The sequence below is a fragment of the Corythoichthys intestinalis genome, chromosome 11 (genome assembly GCF_030265065.1).
Source record: "Corythoichthys intestinalis isolate RoL2023-P3 chromosome 11, ASM3026506v1, whole genome shotgun sequence".
In the NCBI taxonomy this organism is placed as follows: domain Eukaryota; kingdom Metazoa; phylum Chordata; class Actinopteri; order Syngnathiformes; family Syngnathidae; genus Corythoichthys; species Corythoichthys intestinalis.
The window spans coordinates 53,848,219-53,873,246 of NC_080405.1; the positions used below are offsets into that span (position 1 = coordinate 53,848,219).

Below are 25,028 nucleotides of genomic sequence, written 5' to 3' on the forward strand. Positions count from 1 at the left end.
TTTAAATTCAGGCAAATTGATGCACGTCAAGTCTTCTCTGTTGCAAACAAAACAATGCTAATAAAGTTATACTTTATTATAAGTTGATCTATGTTACTTTTTTTCTTTATTAGAAAAAAAGGACACAATGTTAGGCAGATGCGTATTTATAATAGTAATTTTATAGACAAATGATACTATTTACAGTGGCAGCAGAGAGTTTGGGGGGGCGCGAAACATTTACGTCTTCTTTGGGGGGGCGTGACAGAAAATAATTGAGAAGCACTGGAGTAGAGAGACTGAAACAATGACATTTTGCGGCTCTCTTCGTCGCGTTTTCCTCGTTCTGAATAATTCCCCCTCAATGGGCTGTATAGTAAAACCGATGAGCCCAGTCTCCCGCTGACGTCATCCACCTGTCGGGGACGGTTGAGCCCTATAACGGTAGGCGTGGCTAACCGGCAGATTAAAAGACTAATTTCTCGTCATCTGCGCTTTGCTAAATTGTTGTATATAGTCGAATCGTCTCAAAACATGATTCTAATTCACACAATAATGCTATTTAAGACTTTTTTTCTCATGTCGTATGCTATTTAAGTGCAATTACATTCGTAAATGAATGGCTTCTGGTTTTTGATATGTAAATAAACCAATCTATTGTGATAAAACAACAAAATAGCAATAACTGCATTAACCATCAAAGTGAAGTCTAACTGTAACTGTAGTCTTGAAACAAATCTGAATAAGGAAAAACATTACAATAAAATAATGCTAACTGGTTAAACTTGAGAGTAGCTGAGATCTGTCATGACAGAACATCGCTTCAATGATATCTGGCGCCATCTAGCGTCGTGAATGGGTATAATGTCTAGACCGCGAATATAAGACAACACCCTCTTTTTCAGTCTTATTTCAATGCAAAAAAAAACACCGTCTTATATTCGGGCCAATACGGTATTTTTTTTTTTTATTAATAATTTCAACAATCTTGCAACTAGCCTTTTTGGTGTTCTCTTTCAACTGTCGGGCTCTTGTGAAATACTGCTGCTGTAAAATTAAACTAGCTTCAATTTCTCGTTACGTACCTTCCCTGTAATCTTGTCTTACATGTTAACGTGTCTTGTTTGGTAATATCGCCCCACATTGAACTCTTTAAAAACAGCGACTGTCTATTTGCAAATGAGGCGGACACATTTGTTGCGTATTTTAGTGAAGTAATTGTCCAATTTCTACCTATCCTTTAAGCGTCGGCCGTCGCAGTCAACTTTTTTATTGTTGATTGTCGCCATTTTAGAAAATTGGGAGTAACGGGGTACTGTTGCTTAGAGTGCTGCTGCCTTTTAGTGGGTAAATGAGGAGCAGCATTTAGTGTGTAAGCTACTTCATGTGCTGGTAGCAGTACTGCTGACCAGTGTTGGGCACGTTACTTTAAAAAAGCAATTAGTTACATTACTCACTACTTCTTCCAAAAAGTAACTGAGTTAGTAACTGAATTACTCTATAGTAAAAGTAACTAGTTACCACGGAAAGTAACTATTTCCGTTACTTTAAAAAGAACTTGTTGTATGTCAAAGAATTTGAAATTTTCTGAGCAGTATTCGAGTCAGTGGAATAGAGAAGAACAGACAGGTAGTTAACTTGTTAGGTGCTATAGCAGATTTGAATTGCTTACCACAGATGTCGACAAAAGCTTTGCCCCGGGACATAAATTACACATTACATGCAGGTTCTTTCCTTTAATTTCGACAAACTTGAAATAGTGTCTATATCTCCACCTCTTAAAGGACAATTTTTCTTCTGAATGCTCTGCCATCTGCCTGTGCATCTGTTCTGTTTTGCGTGTGTGTGTTTGCCGCACGCGCTGTTCTGGTTTGCTTGTGAAATCACCGGCTCTGATTGGCTTACCACGACACATGACTCTAACCCTCAGCCAATCACAATCACTTCCATCGCATCTCTCAAGGGGCTGCATTCAGGTAGGCTCGTTTCCCGACAATACACGACACCTTCAAAGCGTCTGCCGTCCTCAAGATGGAAGCAGAATTATTGCTGGCTGACAGTGGGAGATGGGAACGAGGCTAGCATCAGGTGTAGCAAACACAGAAACGTTACCAAACGTTGGAAAGCATTGTCTAATTGAATGAGCAGGGACAAACAGCTTGGAGTCAGAAGTACGTGCGCTATTCTCGAACCTGAACGCACCCCAAGTCTTGGATGACAAATCAACAGAGCAGAGAGTCGACTCGACACGGCTGGTAGTTTCTTCAATTTATTCAGAGTAAGTAACGCACCGCTTTTGACCGTCAGTAACGGTAACGGCGGAAAAAATAATTTGTTACATTACCCCATTACTGAAAAAAATAACGCCATTATGTAACGGCGTTATTTATAACGGCGTTACACCCAGCACTGCTGCTGACCAATTTATTAAGTCTGTGTGTGGGCCAGACATTATTGATTTTATGACAGAGGCTGGGGGCCGGATGAAATTTGACCACGGGCCGCATTTGGCCCCCGGGCCGGACTTTGGACATGCCTGATTTAGCCCAATGCCGCTTAATAAACTTCAAAGCTAATTTCGTCTATTATTCCTCTAATTTTCATAAGCATCTCGTCCCTCAACATCATCCATGCGTGAAAGACTTCGATCGCACTGAATGTAATTTTTCATGGACATCATTTCAGAGTCTTAACTGCACATTTGACGCATTTCCTGTCCTTTCTTTGCAATTTAGCGCGACGGCAGCCTCTCGTCTCATTAGAAAAGCCTGTCGCGTTCGTAAATAATTGGCTTATCGTGACTAATCCGCGGACATCCTCCCACTGTGAACTCAAACGACGCCGACATATCATCGGCACAGAGTTGGGGCGGAGTCGTGTCGACCCCTGGATGCGTGGCGGAGACAAACATTGACAAGACGGGAGTTTGCCTTGCATGTCAGCAACATGAAAAGCTTTGCTGCTGAGGCGTAAGGGCGCACTCAGCATCTTTTTTTCTCGCATGCAGTGAGAGAGGAGATGGGCGGAAAAAACAGACAAGTGCAGCCCTGTGATGTTTTATTTGGACTCCTAATTCTCTAGGGGCTTGACAATGAATAGCAAGTCTTGGCGAGGACAGTAAAATGACGTATAATACATGATTTTGGATAGTTATTTTGAGCTTTGGGGGTATTTAGGGGTTAAGGTAGTCCCTGGGTTATGAACGAATTCCGTTCCTACACTGTCGAAGTAACCCGAATTTCCACGTTAGTCTGAATTAAACCTTTAAAAATTCAAAATAACTATCCAAAAAGTCCAAAAGTATCAATTCAGCTTTAATTAACAATTATCTGTTCGAAAAATAATTTTGACCCATTATAAAATTATATTTTTTGTTCATTTCATTCATTTTGTTGCCACCATATACACCTTAGGAATGTACCCTTTCAAGAGACTTATAAGAAAAGCATTTTGAGTCACTACTCACACCAGCTGTGATAACACATAACATTTCTGCAACACACATAGCCACAACAAAATGTTCCCACAACAAATAGATGCTAGATTGTTAGGGACAATGACAAAGCCATAACCTTGTACGCCCTGAAACTCAGACCACTAATCTTGTGCACGAGAGCTGCTTGACTGGACGCTGAGTTATTGTAAACCCAAATTGTTGATTGTGTTATTCTAAAGTTTGTGGCCATATGATGTATGTAACTGTACCATGTCTGATTGTGCGTCTTTAGCTGTATGGGGGGGACGGGAAAATGATAAGCTTATGCTTCCTCCCGTCTGCCTTTGTCTTTTTTCTGCGGTTCTTTCTTCCTTCGGGCAAATCATATCACATTTTGTAATTGTCAATGATTCCGATGATGATAATAAATAGAGATGTCCCGATCGAGATGCCTATCGATCGGGTCCGATCACGTCATTTTCAAAGTATCGGAATCGGCAAAAAAATATCGGCCATGCCTTTTTTTTTTAATATATATTTTAATTAAATCGTTTTTTAAATTGTATTTAACGTTACAGACATATGTTACACTCAGCCTGAGTCTTTAGTTTAGGCTTAAGGTGGGGTTATCAAATTTATCCCGATAACAGCGGTAATTAAATTTTTTAAAAATGTATCACGTTAAAATATTTAACGCAATTAATGCATGTCTGCACGACCCACTCACGCATTGTCGCGCTCAATCTGTAATGGCGCCGTTTTACCCATATAGAGAGATAAAAGGCAGCGTAAAATGAGTAGAGTGAATTTTGGCAGCCTTTGGAGCCTTTTTTTAATTGGCTAAAGCCTTACAATCCCTCTCCCTACGATTAGAAATATCATGGGAAGCAATGTGGGGAAGCAAGGTAGCAATTGATCTTTTTCTTAACACCTTATGTTATTTCCCAACGCAGAGAAGATATATCAAATGGTAGCACTACGCACGGTCATGGTTCCACTTCCCATCATGCATTTGGGCATGGCTACAGTATCATTTACTGAAAGCTCAACAAATACACGAGATGGCAATATTTAGTCACAATATACAAAGTCACTAGTCTTTCTATCCGTGGATCCCTCTCACAGAAAGAATGTTAATAATGTAAATGCCATCTTGAGGATTTATTGTCATAATAAACAAATACAGTACTTATGTACTACATGTTGAATGTATGTATTCGTCTGAGTTTTATTCATTTTTTTCTTAATGCATTGGCAAAATGTATATGATCGGGAAAAATTATCGGGAATGATTGGAATTGAATCGGGAGCAAAAAAAAGCAATCGGATCGGGACATATCGGGATCGGCAGATACTCAAACGATCGGGTTCGGATCGGGAGCAAAAAAACATGATCGGAACAACCCTAATAATAAATATTTCATTCATTCATTTTTGTTGCAGTTTTATTGCTTTACAAGTTTTATATATATATAGGAAAGTCAATTACACGCAATGACACTTTTCGGCCACCGGGGGGGTGGCTGGCCCCCCTTAAAATCCGCTTATGTGTAAATAAGCTACATCTCTCTTCGTGGAGTTCTATTAACGGGGGGCGGGTCCCCATGAAACGCGAAAAACGATGATTAATTTTACATTGAATGTCGAAAAGATCGTGTGTCAAAGCCATTGTATCTCAAGACAAAATGGCGGACAAGACTCCGGTGTCGTAAAGTTGAAATCGCGTAAATCGAGTACGTCGTAACTCGGGGACTACCTGTACTTAAAGGGTTAATTACGACTTCGGGTTACGTTGCCAGTGTACGGACTACCTGTATTTTTGTTTTTCTAAGAAATTGCGATCGGAAAATTTGGGTTTGATGGAAAATTTCTTGTTCGGCAAAATCAAACAGCCCTAACTCCGCCCCCCGCTACTACCCACCTCTGTTGGTGGGAGGTTGATTGGTTGGAGTGAGTGGGCCTATATGTCGAGTGCGCTGCGGCGTCCTTATCGCTGCAAAGATGCTGAGCAAGAGCTGGCGGCTGAACAAGCGATGGCCTTGCCTTGCAATCTCTTTTACATCACTAAGTGTCATCTCCGCCGCCACATATTTCAAGACGACCCGTTTGGAGGATGTGCAGCATCAGCACCACAAGACGCTTGGCGCGGCATCAAGCCCGCCCGTCTTCCGGAGGGACCGGAAAAGCTTTGCAACTCCACAACTCAAACTCCAATGCGCCACGCATCGCAACGAATGTGTGTTTTGCGTACACACGCCCGGTAAAACAAATAAAAGAATAAAAAAACTAAGATTTATAGAGCTCTTTTACAACTTGCTGGGGAAAAAAAAGGCCAACGGGGGAGGAGCTCATTGGCATGCACGGCAACCATCTTGTCAGCGAGTGCCCACATTAACTGGCACAGCGGGGTTCCCAATCGCACTGCCGCGAGTCCTTCGCTCGCTCTAACCCGCGAAAACGTCAAAAAGACGGATGGTCACGCTGTGAAAGAGACTGAAATGGATTTATTACTTGCATTTATTCACCTGTGCCTTTCACGCAAACCCCGTACAGTGGTAGCTTTGCCGCATTTCAACGGATGATACGGCTTTCCACAATCAGATAATTAGATCAGCGGTTCTCAATTTGGGATACCCGCGCGCAGTGTTTTGCTATCAAAAAACACGAGAGGGCAGGATAAGTGAGTGTCAGGTGATAAATTTTCTATCAGAGTCACAGCTTTCTTTTCATAGTTTTTTTTTTTTTGCAAAAAATTTTAATTGTTTTTCGTGTGTGTGTGCGTGGGAGTGTTCTTTTGAAAGAAAGAAGAACTTTGGTTCATTTGCAACTCCCAGTCAAAATGATGTCAATGGCAGCCAATAAGTTAGCATACACTTTTGTAGTGGAAGTTTTCGGTAGCTAACAGTGTTGTTTTTGGCAGCTATTTTAATTTTCGTCTTAGTCTTATGGACGATAACACTTATTAATCATCATATTTTTCTCATCTCAAAATATGTTTGTCTTCGTCGAGTTTTTGTTAACGAAAAATCCACGAGACGATAACGAGCTAAAAACTAGGGTTGGGAATCTCTGGCATGAAGCCGATTCGATATGTATCTAGATACACAGGTTACGATTCGATTAAAAAAACGATACATTTTTAAGGCCGAGCGATTCGATGCGATTCGATACAGTGTAAGAACGATACGGTTCGATAGAGTGAAAACGATACGATAGTACAGTTGTGGTCAAAAGTTTACATGCACTTGTGAAGAACATAATGTCATGGCTCTCTTGAGTTTCCAGTTATTTCTACAACTCTGATTTTTCTCCGATAGAGTGATTGGAACAGATACTTCTTTGTCACAAAAAACATTCATGAAGTTTAGTTCTTTTATGACTTTATTATGGGTTAACAGAAAAAGTGATCAAATCTGCTGGGTCAAAAATATACATACAGCAGCGCTAATATTTGGTAACATGTCCCTTGGCCATTTTCACTTCAATTAGGCGCTTTTGGTAGCCATCCACAAGCTTCTGGTTGAATCTTTGACCACTCCTCTTGACAGAATTGGTGCAGTTCAGTTAAATTTGATGGCTTTTGGTGCAGCAAAGCTGTGTGTGCTAAATCTGTTGGCCCTCTGGGGCCCCCTGCCGGCTGGGGGCCCTAGGCAATTGCCTGGTTTGCTTAATGGGATGCGACACCTCTGCACACAGGTATGATTTGTTTTCCTACCTTAGCCAGGGAGAATATGCAATATTGCTGTAGTCTTTAAGGTCTGTGCTGAGTGATGATCATACTCTGAATGTACAGTGTATCACAAAAGTGAGTACACCACTCGCATTTCTGCAGATATTTAAGTATATCTTGTCATGGGACAACACTGACAAATGAAAACACAATGACACAATGAAAAGTAGTCTGTTTGAAGCTTATATATTAGAGTTAATTTATTTTCCCCTCAAAATAACTCAAAATATAGCCATTAATATCTAAACCCCTGGCAACAAAAGTGAGTACACACCTTAGAAACGTCATCCCTAAATGTCCAGTGAGTACTGCTTGTCATTTTCCATCCATAATGTCATGTGACTCGTGAGTGTTACTAGGTCCAGGTGTGCATAGGGAGCAGGTGTGTTCAAATTTGTAGTGCACCATATGCCGCACTCTACATCAAATTGGTGTGCATAGCTGTCACCCCAGCCTCTTCTGAAGACGGTACACAAGAAAGCACGCCCGTCTCATCAGACCATAGGACCTGGTTCCAGTAATCCATGTGCTTTGTTGACATGTCTTCAGCAAACTGTTTGTGAGCTTTCTGACCCCCATACCTCTTCAATCTCTGCAGCAATGCTGATAGCTCTCCTGTAACGAGTCACATGACATTTTGGAGGGAAAATTGTGGACTGATGAAACCAAAGTTGAATTGTTTGGGAGTAACACGCAACAGCATGTGTGGAGGAAAAATGGAACAGGTCACCAAGTAGAGGTGTGCAAAATTTCCGATTCTTAGATTATTTGCGATCCGGCCGTGGAAGATTCGAGAACAATTCACAAACATCCAAATTCCGATTATTGAAATATGCGAAGTAAAGCGGAAGTACAACACACTCAGCGCGCCGCGTGGTCTTCGGGACACAATGAGGACCGAAGCGAGAGTAGCTAAACATCATGCTTCTCATTACCTGGCCCCTCGGGTAACGCCAATGCTCAACTCACGGCTCTAGCTCAACTCATGCCACGAGATAAAAAAAAAACACAACAACATACCTGACTGCTGCCGAAAAGCTGCTACAAAGTACATCCACATTATGTTACGGTAGATATCATTTATATATGACTAGAAGTATATAGATTCGGTAGCATTAGCAGCACATCTACAAAAAGCTAGATGCGGGCGTTAGTAAACGGCCGTCATCTTAAAGCAGTACACTTCCCTGCAAGGCTGTTGTAGCGAACCTTCCAAGCGAACCTAATTAACTTTTTATCTAAAATACTCCTAAATCTTTAAAATAGTTTTAAAACTTTCACATGTCGAAAGTAGACAAAAGGGAAATTATGGAATAACGGGAGCAATTTTAACAACTTTAACGGTTGATTCACAACATTAAATTAATTGAATGTAGTTTAAAGCTGCTGATACAGAATGGGGACTGGAGTTTTTTTATTTAATGTTATTTTTGTATATTTGTTTACTGCTATATGTTAACTTGATACTGAAATTGTACTTTGGTTTAGCCTGAGAGTATTTTTGAACAATTTTGGAACTAATGTACAAAACATTGAAAAAAAAAAAAAAAAAAAAAAAAATTAAAAAAAAAAGGAGGGGGGTGCATCAATAATTGTTTTATAATTGAATCGGAGCCTCTGAATCGTAATCGTAATCGAATCATTAGGCGCCCAAAGATTCCCAGCTCTATCACCAACATCAACACCTCATCCCCACCGTGAAGCATGGTGGAGGGAGCATCATGATTCGGGGCTGTTTTGCTGCCTCAGGGCCTGGACAACTTCCAATCATTAATGGAAGGATGAATTCCTTACTTTATCAGGATGTTTTGCAGGAAAACCTGAGGCCGTCTGTCAGACATTTGAAGCTAAAAAGAGGATGGATGATGTAACAAGACAATGATCCAAAACACAGAAGTAAATCAACTTCAGAGTAGTTTCAGAAGAACAGAATACACGTTCTGAAGTGGCCAAGCCAAAGTCCAAGCTTGAACCCTATTGAGATGCTGTGGCATGACCTAAAGACAGCGACATCCCAGGAACTGCAGACGTTTTGTAGAGAAGAATGGGCCAAGATTAGTCCTGCTTGATGTGCCAGACTGATCTGCAGCTACAGGAAGCGTTTGGTTGAAGTTATTGCTGCCATGGGGGGGGGGGGGGGGGGGGGGGGGCATAATATTAAATGTGATGGTTCACTTATTTATTTTCCCCCCTTCTGTCATTGTTTGCATACCATCCTCATTAATATATGAAAACCTATAAATGTTTGGGTGGTTTTAGTTAACGAAGACATTTTTTTCATCTGTGTGATTTTGACAAAGATCAGATCACATTTGATGGTGATTTTATGCACAAATGTGAGAAATTCCAAAAGGTTCAGATACTTTTTCATACCACTGTAAAATTAAACTCATTGGTTGCCACTGACCGCCATGTCCAAACTGTTTAAAGTGTCGACGACAACTGCCATCCATCTCTTTAAGTTTTAGTCTCCCAAGACACGTTTTCAGCTCGACATCATCATGAAAAAAATTGTTTGTTGACGAAATATTTTCGTTATCATCGTTGACGAAAGCAACATATAATACCCCTTTCCCAGTGGCCAAATAACCCATGTCAACCTACTAACAATTGGCTTTTGGTGGCAGTGGGAAAGGTGTGACCCGTGTCAATCAACCCGCCAAGCGACCCGTGTTAAAATCACCTCGGCTCTGATCGTCATGTAGTGTGAAAGCAAAATCCCGGGTCAACAGTCAACACCCTAATCTACGTGGTGACGTAGGCTCTTATGTGATGCGTCATAACAACGTGCCAGCCGCCTCCCATTTAACACTCCCCACAACCGTAGTTACATTGATGCTAACAACAAAGCTAGTAGAAGAAGAAGAATTCACGTCGCCTACGTTGCCTCAGCACAGAGTGTTGATCCTTTGCTGCATTTTGACCATTTTGAGGGCAGTAATAAGCATGAAAACAGAACACAAACGGAAAGGAGTCTTCCATGTTGCTCTGCATTGTTTACTTCCTTGAACTGAATGAATTCAGTCGCACTTATCGACGTTCATCTTAGCGTGGTGACGTCACGTAACCTTACACACGGCTGAGGAGGGGTGGGGGGTTAGACGGGTGAAAAACAAAAAAAGACACGTTTTTTTTTTTTTTTTGTCAATGGGAAAGGTGCCAAATGCCAATTGCTAGTGGGTTGCATCGGCTTGGAAAAAACACGCTTTGACCCACTAGTTTCAGTGGAAAAGGGACATTATAGTAGTACTTCTTGAAATGTCCCAGTAGTTGCTTTTGTCCAACCTTTCCAAAAAACCCAGGGTGGGAGCTTATAGATGACCATCTTCAAAAATTCCCTCTGAAGTCCATCCCGTAGCCTATGAATACTTCTTAATGCGGCGCCAACACCCAGGAGTGCGATGCTGCGGGCCCGGGATGAGGTGTCCTTTTGAAGGTTTTTTTTTTTTTTTTGCAGAATCAAGTTGATTGAACATTCCAACGGCGTGCGACGAGCCCCCGCGAGGGGCGGCATCACGCGGCACTTCATCTGTTCAGAGAATTATTCATGGGCGCTGCATACAATACAAACCGTTACACCGCTCGGGCATTGTTGTGCTGAGCTCGGGAACGGATTCTATTGAGGGATGAAACTTTCTTGTTCGGGGACTTTCCCACACGTCAGATCGTCCTCTAAAGTAAAGATGCTTTTTATGGGGAGCCGTGTCGCGTTGCGGGTAAGGATCTATCGGTCAAGTTCTAAAATCGCTCAAATAATTGCCTTAATTTACATTTACCGGTAACTCTTTCAGTGTCACTGACGATGTTAGATGTCCAATCCTGTGGCGTCCAATCATCTGTGTGCTGTGAATTTAAAAGAGTTTGTCACTTGTGGATGTCCAAAAAACCAGTTGAAGTGAGAGTGTGGCTCTCCCATTTGGATTGGATTGGACTACTAGCACTGTCCATGGCAGCCAAAGAGTCAACTAATGTACATAAATCCTTTGGAGGAATACATAAGAACATAAGAAATAGTATTGATCAAAAAAAAAAAAAAAAAAAAAAAAAGCCAAAATGCAGTCAACAATGTGAAAAATATAAGAAATGAAAATCATTGAAAAGTAACAAATATAGGCAAATATAGAGAATGTATTGAAAAAAAAAAAGGGCTGTCAAAATTATCACGTTAACACGCGATAATTCATTTTTTAAATTAATCACGTTAAAATATTTGACGCAATTAACGCACATGTCCCGCTCAGAAAGTATTCTGCCTTTTGGTAAGTTTTACAGCAAGACTTTTTGTGCTGTCCAACAGCGAACTCTTGTGGTCGCTTTGCGACATGGTTTATTGTTTTCTTTCCAGTTCATTATGGCTGCACGACGCCTCGGGCTGATAATGTTGTGCTTATATGATCCTTGGACAAGATTTGTCCGTAAGTATGGTTGTTGTAAAGAATGTACATATTATGTTAGTAAGCGAAATGTTCTATTTTTTGTATGAGACGCTTTTTGTTTATGTTTAGTGAACCTGTATAGCGTGCTAAGCTAACGTTGTTGCTAATGCAATGCTTGTGTACTTTTTTTTTGTAGTTTTACAACGGTCTAAAGAGGACAATGGTTTGAGGCCATTTTATTAATAAATCAGATGAAAAAGGAAGAAGTCTAATTACTAAGGCGTCGTTCACTAGCTGTCTAGCTTTGGAAAAAGTAGACGCTTCGGAGTGAGGACAGCATAGACAGATTTAAATGACAGTAGAGTGAAATGCCCACTACAGTCCTTTTGTACCGTATGTTGAATGTATATATATCCATCTTGTGTCTTATCTTTCCATTCCAACAATTTATTTTACAGAATATATATATATATAATTTACAGAAAAATATGGCATATTTTATAGATGGTTTGAATTGCGATTAATTGCGATTAATTAATTTTTAAGCTGTAATTAACTTGATTAAAAATTTTAATTGTTTGACAGCCCTAATATATATATATATATATATATATATATATATATATATATATATATATATATATATATATATATATATATTTAATCATAAATTATTTATTCCTTTTAATTGTTTTTTTTTTGTGTTTTCCCGAAAAATATTTCATTACTTTTTAAAATGGTTTATTATTTTTTCAAATAAATAATGTATATATGATTATATATACAGTATATATACTGTGTGTGTATATATATATGTATATATATATATATATATGTAATTAAATAAAATACAATTTGAATTTTCTGTGTTTTTTTAAAGTTTTTTTTTCATTTTCATTTAATTTTTATATTTCAATTTCATTTAAATTTGTCTTATTTATATTAGTATAATTAATTATAATAATATACATATACAGTACATATATTTTGCATTTCCCCTAAAATATTTTACTCTTCAAAAATGTTTTATTTTTGCCTTTTTTAAACAAATAAAATAAAAATTAAATTATATACTGTTTACATATAAAATTAAATTAAATATCATTTGAATTTTATACACATATATTTTTTTAAAATATTTTTTCATTTTGAATTTAATTTTATTTATATTTCAATTATATTAAAATATGCATTTTTTATATTAACATAATTAATCATAATTATATGCATATATTTTGCATTTCCCACAAAAAAATTGTTTTACTTTCCAAAAATGTTTTTTTTTAATTTTTATTTTTTAAACAATTAAAATAAAAATAAAATGATATTATACGCACACACGCACATATATATACAATGAAATAGAATTTTCTATATTTTCTTTTCCAAAAAAAAAATTAGGAGAGGGCAATTTTATTTTTCAAATGATTTTTTTCTTTGCTTGGAAAAAAAAATATATATATATACACTGTATATGTATATATACGTATATGTATCTTTTTTATTTTGATTGAAGCAACTTTTTTTTGGGATTAAATGATTTAGACACAAATGTCCTACCCATAATATGGGACAAACAAAAAAGATTGCTTCAATCAAAGAAAACCTTTTCAATGAAAAATTAAGTGTTCAAATGCAAAATTTTCAATCTCGAATATTTGTAAAACTATTTCCATGATTGAAATTGTTCTTTTTTTCCGATTGATTTTTCAGTTTGAAAATATTTTTTGAAGCAATTTATTATTTATTTTTTGATTGAATAATAAAGACAAAAATGACCTAGCCAAAATGTGGCTCAAACACAAATCAACATTACCGTACTTCAATACTTCAACCCCCCCCCCCCCCAAAAAAATCAATGAAAAATAGCTTTCACGTGCATTTTTTGAGTTTTAAATTCATTTTCGCATTCAAACACTTTTTTTTTTTTTTTTTGACTGAAGCGACTTTTTTGGGGGGTCTAAAATATATATTTTGACTGAAGCAACTTTGTTTTTTTATTGAAGCAACTTTTTTTTTGATTGAATAATAAAGACACAAATCTACCTCCATATGGCTCCGCCCAGGGGATACATTTTTTGACTGTGGTAACTACATTGGCACGACACCGGCCGGCGTACCATATTCAATCGATGACGATCTTGGCAAAAAGTATTGCCCAAGCAGCGTGATTTAGAATTCCCTCAAGAAAGATGGGAAACAAAAAAACACTCATTGTCAACTTATTATTATAAATATTCTGTAAAGTTTAATTTCATTGCTGGTACTGCATTTCGGGGTCATCAACATGTCGTGCCCTCCCTGCCCCAAAAGTCAAACTCCGCCAATGTAAGTAGCTAATGAGTGACACTGTGGAAGTATGGCAGCGCTGCCCAGTGACGTCAACGCACTGAGTGCAAAAAATATAATCTATTATGTAGAATAAAGAGGACAACGGTGACGAAGTGCATAGCCCAAACTAGCGGAGTAAGAGTAGCGTTTTTTCTTTACAAATCTACTCAAGTAAAAGTAAAAAACTACTCTTAGAAGTACATTTTTCTCAAAAATGTACTCAAGTAAATGTAACTGAGTATATGTAACATGTGACTACCCACTTCTGATCGTCACACTGTTGTCTGATTTTTTTGGAAATTCTCTTGCCTTTTGTTCTTATTGCATGACCTGATGATGAGTTTATTTCATTTTCTTTTACTGTTTCTTTCCAATAAGCCTTGTAGCAGGGGGCCCCATTCAAGAAGTCCCCGAACAAACGTGTACACTTTGTGTAAGTGATGTTGATGTGGAGGCGGGTCCCACCCGCCAGCAGCAGCAGCAGCAGCAGCAGCAGCGAGTAACAGTCCTACGTGGGTGTTCTTGACAATGACACGCCGTCATTGCAGTCTTAAGTGGTGCTCTGTCATTGATATGTTCCAATGTCAGCCATCCCCAGGGGCCTCCTACAGCTTGGCGCCGTAGGCGATTGTAGCTAGCCTGCCGTGTCACGGCGCCTCTGCTCGTGGTAGACACGTCGACCAAATTTTACGTTGGTCAGCGCTCAGCTTCGAGGGCTGAATATTTGAATTTAAATGATGTTAAGCACAATGGAGAGGACTCAGTCGAAAATGGTTGTTGCTACCAAAATCTTTCACTAGATTTTATATATAATAAACATATATATATATATATATACACACATATACATACATACATTGGGGCAAATAAGTATCAGGATGTGCATTGAAATGCGCTTCCAAGTGACTCATCCGGTCACTGTATATACAGTGGGGCAAAAAAGTATTTAGTCAACCACCAATTGTGCAAGTTCTCCTACTTGAAAAAAATAGAGAGGCCTGTAATTGTGAACATGGGTAAACCTCAACCATGAAACAGAATGTGGAAAAAAAAACATTTTTTGATTTTTAAAGAATTCATTTCTAAATTAGAGTGGAAAATAAGTATTTGGTCACCTACAAACAAGCAGATTTTCTGGCTGTCAAAAAGGTCTAACTTCTAACGAGGTCTAACGAGGCTCCACTTGTTACCTGTATTAATGCAGGGCCGGCCCAGGCCATTTGGGGGCCCTAAACAAAATAATGCCAAGGGGCCTCTATTTTTGGCTAACCATTTCGTCACAGTGTACTGTGAAAACCATATATGCGATCCAACCCATACGTCCATATTTTGTATATTAATCAGATTTTATTACATTGCATACTTCAAACTTCTCACCCCAAATGATTGTCAGTACTTACAGTAGATGGCGCCAAACCTTTTTCTGATTGGCATACTACTTGATAATAATGTACGATATAAATTAAATGACTATATCCAGCTCTGCAGTCCAAATGCATATTATGCCAACATTTCGTTTTACAACAATCAGCGGAAGCCGTACATTTGCCATTGCCTACAGGTGACAACTTGCTCGGCTTTACTTGATTCGCTCCGGGCCTTCGCCCTGCAGCTAATGGCAATTACCAGTACAACATATTGACAAGCTCAACTGACAACAACGTTCAAGTCTGAGTGTCTTGCACAACAACAACATCAACAACATGCTCTATTACCCTGATACTGTTGTTTCTTTTCCTCTCCGATTTTCTTCTTCTTTTGTTTCTCTGCTCCAGAAGGATAAATTCTCTTCGACACGTTCGTGCATCTATTTTCCAAGCAAGTTTGAGCACCAATCATCGCAAAGCAGGTTCCACATCATTCCCCAGGTTGCCAGATTGTAAAGACAAGAAAATGGATGTTTGCATAGATAAACGGCAATGCGCGCCACATTATTCACGATGCTCTATTAACAACATATAAAATTAGGTTGCTAGATTGGGGGCCCCCTAGTGGTCAAGGGCCCTAAGCAGCTGCATAGTCTGCGTATAGGCAGGGCCGGCCTTGATTAATGGCACCTGTTTTAACTCATTATCGGTATAAAAGACACCTGTCCACAACCTCAGTCAGTCACACTCCAAACTTCACTATGGCCAAGACCAAAGAGCTGTCGAAGGACACCAGAGACAAAATTGTAGACCTGCACCAGGCTGGGAAGACTAAATCTGCAATAGCTAAAACGCTTGGTGTAAAGAAATCAACTGTGGGAGCAATTGTTAGAGAATGGAAGACGTACAAGACCACTGATAATCTCCCTCATCTGGGGCTCCATGCAAGATCTCACCCCGTGGCGTCAAAATGATAACAAGAACGGTGAGCAAAAATCCCAGAACCGCACGGGGGGACCTAGTGAATGACCTACAGAAAGCTGGGACCACCTTAACAAAGGCTACTATCAGTAACACAATGCGCCGCCAGGGACTCAAATCCTGCACTGCCAGACGTGTCCCCGTGCTGAAAAAAGTACACGTCCAGGCACCTCTGCGGTTCGCTAGAGAGCATTTGGATGATCCAGAAGAGGACTGTGTTATGAGAATGTGTTATGATCAGATGAAACCAAAATAGAACGTTTTTGTAGAAACACAGGTTCTCGTGTTTGGAGGAGAAAGAATACTGAATTGCATCCAAAGAACACCATACCCACTGTGAAGCATGGGGGTGGAAACATCATGCTTTGGGGCTGTTTTTCTGCAAAGGGACCAGGACGACTGATCTGTGTAAAGGAAAGAATGAATGGGGCCATTTATCGAGAGATTTTGAGTGAAAATCTCCTTCCGTCAGCAAGGGCATTGAAGATGAAACGTGGCTGGGTCTTTCAGCATGACAATGATCCCAAACACGCAGCCAAGGCAACAAAGGAGTGGCTTCGTAAGAAGCATTTCAAGGTCCTGGAGTGGCGTAGCCAGTCTCCAGATCTCAACCCCATAGAAAATCTGTGGAGGGAGTTGAAAGTCCGTGTTGCCCAACGACAGCCCCAAAACATAACTGTTTTAGAGGAGATCTGCATGGAGGAATGGGCCAAAATACCAGCAACAGTGTGTGAAAAGCTTGTGAAGAGTTACAGAAAACGTTTGGCCTCCGTTATTGCCAACAAAGGGTACATAACAAAGTATTGAGATAAACTTTTGGTATTGACCAAATTCTTATTTTCCACCATGATTTGCAAATAATTTTTTCCCCGACATTCTGTCTCTCATGGTTGGGGTTTACCCATGTGGACAATTACAGGCCTCTCTAATATTTTCAAGTAGGAGAACTTGCACAATTGGTGGTTGACTAAATACTTATTTGCCCCACTGTATATAAAAATTGATCAGGATTTTATGATGGAATGACTGAATTTTTTGATGGTGCTGCTCATGGAGACTCATATCTGCCTAAGGGAGGTGCCTGTTTTGGTTTTAGGCGAATAGCGACTTTGGTTTTGAAAATATTTGAATTTTAAGTTTTTTAAAATAGGCCCCCTACAGATCGCCCCCCAGCCCCATGGCCCGTCAACTGATACTGAAATCTAAGCCCACTACTACTCATGATAGACAATTATGGTGAAAGCCTCAAGAAATGCCGCGTTACCTGCAAAATACCCCAATCGGTGCCGTTGGCCAACAAAAGGAGACCGTCTTGTTGGAAGGTCCTGAAGCTTAGGGATATGGTCAAGTCCTGTTGGTCCTCGTCAAAGCCGTGGACGTACTTGAGGTAGGACTCGTCTCTGAACCTCAACGCTGACTCTGAGATGTAAAGAAATGAGATAAATTGTTACACAGAAAGATGACATTTGACATACAGTAAAAGAAGTGCGTTGATCAAATAAGCATTTGAATCAAAGGTTAGGGTTTTTGAGTGAGGTTTTAAATTACGGTTTCAAAAGCAGGTTACAATCTAAAACTCAGAAAACATTAGGGTTTTAGATAAGGGTTTTAAATCAGGGCTTGGTTAAAAAATGAGTTTGGTTTTGAATTTCAAGTTGGGATTTGAATTAAGGGTTTCAAGCCAGAGTTTCAAATAAGGCTATTTAGTGCTGCAACGATTAATAGATTAACTCGAGTAATTCGAAAAAGCTTCAAATAAAATTTCGCTGCTTCGAGTATTCGTTTAAGAGGAGTAACGTAGCGGTTATAATTAGAGATGTCCCGATCGATCGGGATCGGGTCCGATCACGTCATTTTCAAAGTATCGGAATCGGAAAAGAAATATCGGCCATGCCTTTTTTAAATATATATATATATTTTTTAATTAAATTGTTTTCTAATTGTATTTAACGTTACAGACATAATATGTTACACTTACCCAGAGTCTTTAGTTTAGGCTTAAGGTAGGGTTATCAAATTTATCCCAATAACGGCAGTAATTACTTTTTTAAAAAATGTATCTTAATGCATGCGCTGCACGACCCACTCACGCATTGTCGTGCTCCATCTGTAATGGCGTCGTTTTGCCTATATAGAGAGCTAAAAGACAGCGTAAAATGAGTAGAGTGAATTTTGACAGCCTTTAGAGCCTTATTTTAAATGGCTAAAGCCTTACAATCCCTCTCCCTATGATTAGAAATATCATGGGAAGCAATGTGGGGAAGCAAGGTAGCATTTCATCTTTTTCTTAACACCCTATGTTATATCCCATCGCAGAGAAGATATATGAATTGGTAGCACTACGCACAGTCATGGTTCCACTTCTCATGGTTCCACTTCCCATCATGCATTTGGGCATGGCCTTCAGTATCATTTATTGAAAGCTCAACAAATACACTAGATGGCAATATTTAGTCACAATCTACAAAGTCTTTCTATCCATGGATCCCTCTCACAGAAAGAATGTTAATAATGTAAATGCCATCTTGAGGATTTATTGTCATAATAAACAAATACAGTACTTGTGTACTGTATGTTGAATGTATATATTCATCCGAGTTTTATTCATTTTTTTCTTAATGCATTGCCAAAATGTATATGATCGGGAAAAATTATCGGGAATGATTGGAATTGAATCGGGAGCAACAAAAAGCAATCGGATCGGGAAATATCGGGATCGGCAGATACTCAAACTAAAACGATCGGGATCGGATCGTGAGCAAAAAAACATGATCGGAACAACCCGAGTTGTAATGGTTTGTTTTGAAAGTGTTTGAATTTAGTTTCATTGATTTGGGTGGATACACTGCCCTCTATTGGCAACAGTGAATATGACATAACTCATTTAACATGGCTGAATCCAGCTGCTCATTGTTAAGACCAACATAAGCTATTATGTTTTTTTTTTTGTGGATTCGTAATTTAGTTTATAGGTATATTTAGCTCAGGGTTTCCCCTACACATTAATTATTGTGGCGCACCGCCACACCAAAATAAAAGCCACCACGCCGTGAAAAAGAGATAGCTATCTTAGCAACCCTTTGCTTTACATCTCCTAAAATTTATTCTGCAACGCATTAATTGTTCCTAATCTGAAGACTCGATTATTCAAACTACTATTTGATAGATTAATCGACTACCAAAATAATCGATAGCTGCAGCCCTAAGGCTAGAGTTTGAAATTAAGTTTTTAAACGTGGTTTAGGGTTTGAAATGCTCAAAAAAATGTTACAAATTTGAAATAGGGGTTCAAGTTTAAAATTCAAGTGCAAATTGTAACTTTAAAATAAAAATTCAGACCTATTGTGTTTAATTTTTCTTCACTAGTCCTATTCCTGTTCTGTACCCATGTGTCAGGTTTTCAAGTTAGCGTTTTAAACTAAGGGTTAATCTCTGGATAATTGTTTCAAGCATATGTTGAATGGTCGACATGACTCGAGCGGAGCCCATTGAAGGTGAAAAGGCAGCAACCGTGCATGGATGCTGCAGGCATTCCAGAAGGCAGCGTGCGTTGATAAAATGTGACGTGAAGCTAGCGTCGATTTTAACCTGACATCTGTCAGACACCTCAGCGGCGAGGAGGAGCTCAAAAACAGGGAAAGTGCCTTTGATCTGTTTTTGAACGTTCCAAAAGCTGAAAGACAAAAACGCCGCCGGCTCAAAGTCAGAACGTCAACATCGCTAACGAGAGACGAGCGACCGGATGAGTCATTTGGAAGCGCATTTCAAAGCACGTCCTGAATATCTGAACAAAGTGGAGGGTTTGCGTTTTTCATCGTTCGTATTGATTGCTCTTTTGTTTCCTCACTGATGAGCGTCAATAGTTTTTCACCAGAATATCGTCAATGTTAACTCATTGGCTGCCACTGACGGCGCTCGATGTCTAGTTGAAAAGTTTGGTAGCAACTAGGGCTGTCAAACGATTGGAATTTTTAACCGAGTTAATCACAGCTTAAAAATGAATTAATTTAAACCATTTCTAAAATATGCCATATTTTTCTGTAAATTATTGTTGGAAAGGAAAGATAAGACACAAGACGGACATAAACATTCAACATACTGTACGAAAGTACTGTATTTGTTTATTATAACAATAAATCCACAAGATGGCATTAACATTAACATTCTCTCTGTTGAAGGGATCCACGGATAGAAAGACTTGTAGTTCTTAAAAGATAAATTTCAGTACAAGTTATAGTAATTTTATATTAAAACTATGGCTGTCAAAATTACCGCATTAACGGGCGGTAATTAATTTTTTAAATTAATCACGTTAAAATATTTGACGCAATTAACGCACATGTCCCGCTCAGACAGATTTAAATGACAGTAGAGTGAAATGCCCACTTGTTAATTGTGTTTTATGGAGTTTTGCTGCCCTCTGCTGGCACTTGGGTGTGACTGATTTTATAGGCTTCAGCACCCATGAGTATTGTATAAGTAATTATTGACATCAACAATGGCGGGCTACTAGTTTACATTTTTTGATTGAAAATTTTACAAATTTTATTAAAACAAAAACATTAAGGGGGGTTTTAATATAAAATTTGTATAACTTGTACTAACATTTATCTTTTAAGAACTACAAGTCTTTCTATCCATGGATCACTTTAACAGAATGTTAATGCCATCTTGTTGATTTTTTGTTATAATAAACAAATACAGTCCTTATGTACCGTATGTTGAATGTATATATCCATCTTGTGTCTTATCTTTTTCTATTCCCAAAATTTATTTTACAGAATATATATATAATTTACAGGAAAATATGGCATATTTTATAGATGGTTTGAATTGCGATTAATTGCGATTAATTACGATTAATTAATTTTTAAGCTGTAATTAACTCGATTAAAAATTTTAATCGTTTGACAGCCCTAATTAAAACCCCTCTTAATGTTTATGTTTGAATAAAATTTGTATAGTTTTCAATCAAAAAATAAACTAATGGCTCGCCATTGTTGACGTCGCCGAGCTGACGTCACATGGGCTCCCTGCCGTTCTTCCACAGTGTCTTTAACTACGTGAGGTAGTGATTGAAATACACCACAAGGTGTCAATGGCGAGTTTTAGATGAGTTAGAGATCTAGCCAAGGCAAGGTCTGAGTAAGTTTTATGTGTATTTTGCACCGCTATTTTGATTGGGAAAGCCAGTTCTCCTTGCATTGACCGCTTTTCTTTTTGTGAACATTATTTTTTTTGAGAGATAGGAATATTATTTTTGTTGTGCTTCCCACTAAATGATACAGTAGCGACTTAACTGTTCGTCCAAATGCATGATGGAAAGTTGGGCAACCATGACTGTCAGTGGTGGCTGCAAATGGTATGACCATTTGCATGATGGTATGATGGTATGATCCAGTATGTTCTGGATTGTGTTCAATTAAGCTGTTAAGAAAAATATCGTTTCCTGCTCCGCCCAAATGCATGATGGGTAGTAGTGGCTGCAAATGGTATACAGTATGTTCTGCACTTTGTTCAATTAAGCGTGTCAAGAAAAGATCACCACTTGCATTTTCCTGCCTTTTCGCTGTCAATGTGCTAAAACGGCTTCATTGTAAACTGTTTGAGGCAGGGCATGAACGGGTCATTCCATGCATGCGTTAATTGCATCAAATATTTTAACATGATAAATTAAAAAAATTAATTACCGCCCGTTAACGCGATAAATTTGAATTAAACAGTGACATCTTTTAAAAACAATACTGAAATGTTTGGTATAAAATAGGGTTGTTCCAATCATGTTTATTTTTAGCTCCCGATCCGATCCCGATCGTTTTAGTTTGAGTATCTGCCGATCCCGATATCTTGGTTCGGATGCCTCCTGGAGAGGTGTTCCAGGCATGTTCCACCAGCGGGAGGCCCCGGGGACGACCCAGAACACGCTGGAGAGACGATGTCTCTCGGCTAGCCTGGGAACGCCTTGGGATGCCGTCAGAGGAGCTGGTTGAAGTGGCTGGGGAGAGGGAAGTCTGGGCTTCCCTGTTAAAGCTGCTGTCCCCGCAACCTGACCTCAGAGCAAGCGCAAGATGGATGGATGGATAAATGCTGCAACTGTTGATTTATTCTCACTGAGCTGCTTTCCAATTGCCTTTTTCAGCTTTGTGGAGCTCAACAATTTTTTCTCTGGTGTCTTTCGAAGGCTCTCTGGTCTTGCCCATGGTAGCAGTTGGATTATGACTGACTGTGGGGTGCACAGGTGACAATAATGGACTCAAACGGGTGGTGGGTCGGTGGTTACTCATTGGGAAAAGTCTGACTTTTTTTTTAAGGTAGACTGACAACTCTGAGTGTCATGATTATTGCTGATTCTCAGGGGTACAAATACTTATGAACCCCACCAAATTACATTATTTAAAAAATCATACATTGTAATCTCAGATTTTTTTTTTTTTTTAAGAGTTTGTCTCTAGGAGTGGAAATACATCTACAGTTATGGTCAAAAGTTTACATACACTTGTGAAGAACATAATGTCATGGCTCTCTTGAGTTTCCAGTTATTTCTACAACTCTGATTTTTCTCTGATTGAGTATTTGGAACAGATACTTCTTTGCCACAAAAAACATCCATGAAGTTTGGTTCTTTTATGACTTTATTATGGGTGAACAGAAAAAAGTGATCAAATCTGCTGGGTCAAAAATATAAATACAGCAGCGCTAATATTTGGTAACATGTCCCTTGGCCATTTTCACTTCAATTAGGCGCTTTTGGTAGCCATCCACAAGCTTCTGGCAAGCTTCTGGTTGAATCTTTGACCACTCCTCTTGACAGAATTGGTGCAGTTCAGTTAAATTTGATGGCTTTCTTCAGCATTGTCCACAAGTTCTCAATGGGGTTTAAGTCAGGACTTTGGGAAGGCCCTTCGAAAACCTTAATTCTAGCCTGATTTAGCCATTCCATTACCACTTTTGATGTATGTTTGGGGTCATTGTCCTGTTGGAACACCCAACTGCGCCCAAGACCCAATCTTCGGGCTGATGACGTTAGGTTATCTTGAAGAATTTGAAGGTAATCCTCCTTCTTCATTATTCCATTTACTCTCTGTAAAGCACCAGTTCCATTGGCAGCAAAACAGCCCCACAGCATAATACTATCACCACCGTGCTTGACGGTAGGCATGGTGTACTTGGGGTTAAAGGCCTCACCTTTTCTCCTCCAAACATATTGCTGGGCATTGTGGCCAAACAGCTCGATTTTTGTTTCGTCTGACCACAGAACTTTCCTCCATAAGGTCTTATCTTTGTCCATGTGATCAGGAGCAAACGTCAGTCGAGCCTTAAGGTGCCGCTTTTGGAGCGAGGGCTTCCTTCTTGCACGGCAGCCTCTCAGTCCATGGAGAGGCAAAACACGCTTGACTGTGGACACTGACACCTGTGTTCCAGCAGCTTCTACTTCTTGGCAGATCTGCTCTTTGGTGATTCTCGGTTGAATCTTCACCGTCCTGACCAATTTTCTCTCAGCAGCAGGTGATAGCTTGCGTTTTCTTCCTGATCGTGGCAGTGACAAAACAGTGCCATGCACTTTATACTTACAAACAGTTGTTTGCACTGTTGCTCTTGGGACCTGCAGCTGATTTGAAATGGCTCCAAGTGACTTTCCTGACTTGTTCAAGTCATAAAAGAACCAAACTTCATGAATGTTTTTTGTGACAAAGAAGTATCTGTTCCAATCACTCTATCGGAGAAAAATCAGAGTTGTAGAAATAACTGGAAACTCAAGAGAGCCATGACATTGTGTTCTTCACAAATGTATGTAAACTTTTGACCACAACTGTATGACTGAAATTTCAGACCTCTATCTATTTTCTAATGGGGTGAACTTGCAAAATCACAAGGGGTGCAAATACTTCCGCTCCTCACTGAATATAAGAGTACTGTTTTCTTGTAAAACTTGGTGGGTGTGGCTTATAGTCAGATGCGCCTTACAGTCCAAAAATTACAGTAACAAATCCATTGACTGACCCACCTAACCCACTGACGGAATGACTGACTGACTTACCCAGTAATTGAATTCTAATAACTCCCTCAGAAGATAAGTGTGTTTATGTTCAGTTTATATTGATGGTTCATCTGAAGAGCAAGCTGTCGGGTGGGAGCGGAGTGTCATTTATAATATGGACTGTAAATGCCAAATTGAAAATAAAAGAATAATAAAAACAGTTTTACTCAAGAGGACAGGATAAAAGGAAGTAGTAACTTTCCGTGGCGGTTGAATAAAAAGCAGGGCGTGACCTGACGCCTTCCCGACTGCCTTATCAGCTCACTTCAGTCTGCTAAAACTCTTTAGTCAAAATAAAAGGAAAATCCAAAACAAGCCTTCACTGTCTCTAATCCTGGCAAGAATGCCCACACAAATCAAACCCCTTATGAATCGTGCCATCATTGCCTTTGACACTTAGTAGGCGTTTAGAGGACGACAACAAATAAAAGACGGGGCGTCAAATGCCTGCAGAGCAAAACGTAATGACATGTATTATGAGGATCCGCTTTGTCTTCTTATTCACTAGCAAACATCTGATCAATGCCGGAAGCAGATGTAAACTAACTTTCTAATTTATTATAACTGTGTGATTAAAAGTACACAACGTCGCTGTTACAGTTTATCCAGCAAGAGAAAATCACTTATGACACGAGGGCAGGCAAAATAACGCCTACCCGATGTCATGCAGGGGGATACAATTGCACTCCAGCCGTGTAAACAAGCTGCAGTAAAATGGCTTCTTCAGCAACATGCTTGAAATCTTGAAAATTCTAATTTTTGTATCAGCTTGAAAGAAGAATTAAGCGCC

At 39.2% G+C, this 25,028-nt stretch overlaps 1 protein-coding gene across 3 annotated transcripts in view; it reads right to left on the minus strand.

Moving 5' to 3' along the window:
- The window catches only part of fat2 (FAT atypical cadherin 2), a 309,284-nt gene that overhangs the window by 61,122 nt on the left and 223,134 nt on the right, over nt 1-25,028 (minus strand). For 2 of the 3 annotated variants that reach the window (XM_057850154.1, XM_057850155.1), the window contains one exon: nt 17,465-17,619. In XM_057850154.1, coding sequence (XP_057706137.1) covers nt 17,465-17,619 — 155 coding nt within the window. Of the gene's footprint in view, nt 1-14,123; nt 14,511-17,464; nt 17,620-25,028 lie in introns of those variants that run through there. The other variant, XM_057850156.1, reaches the window with a different exon arrangement.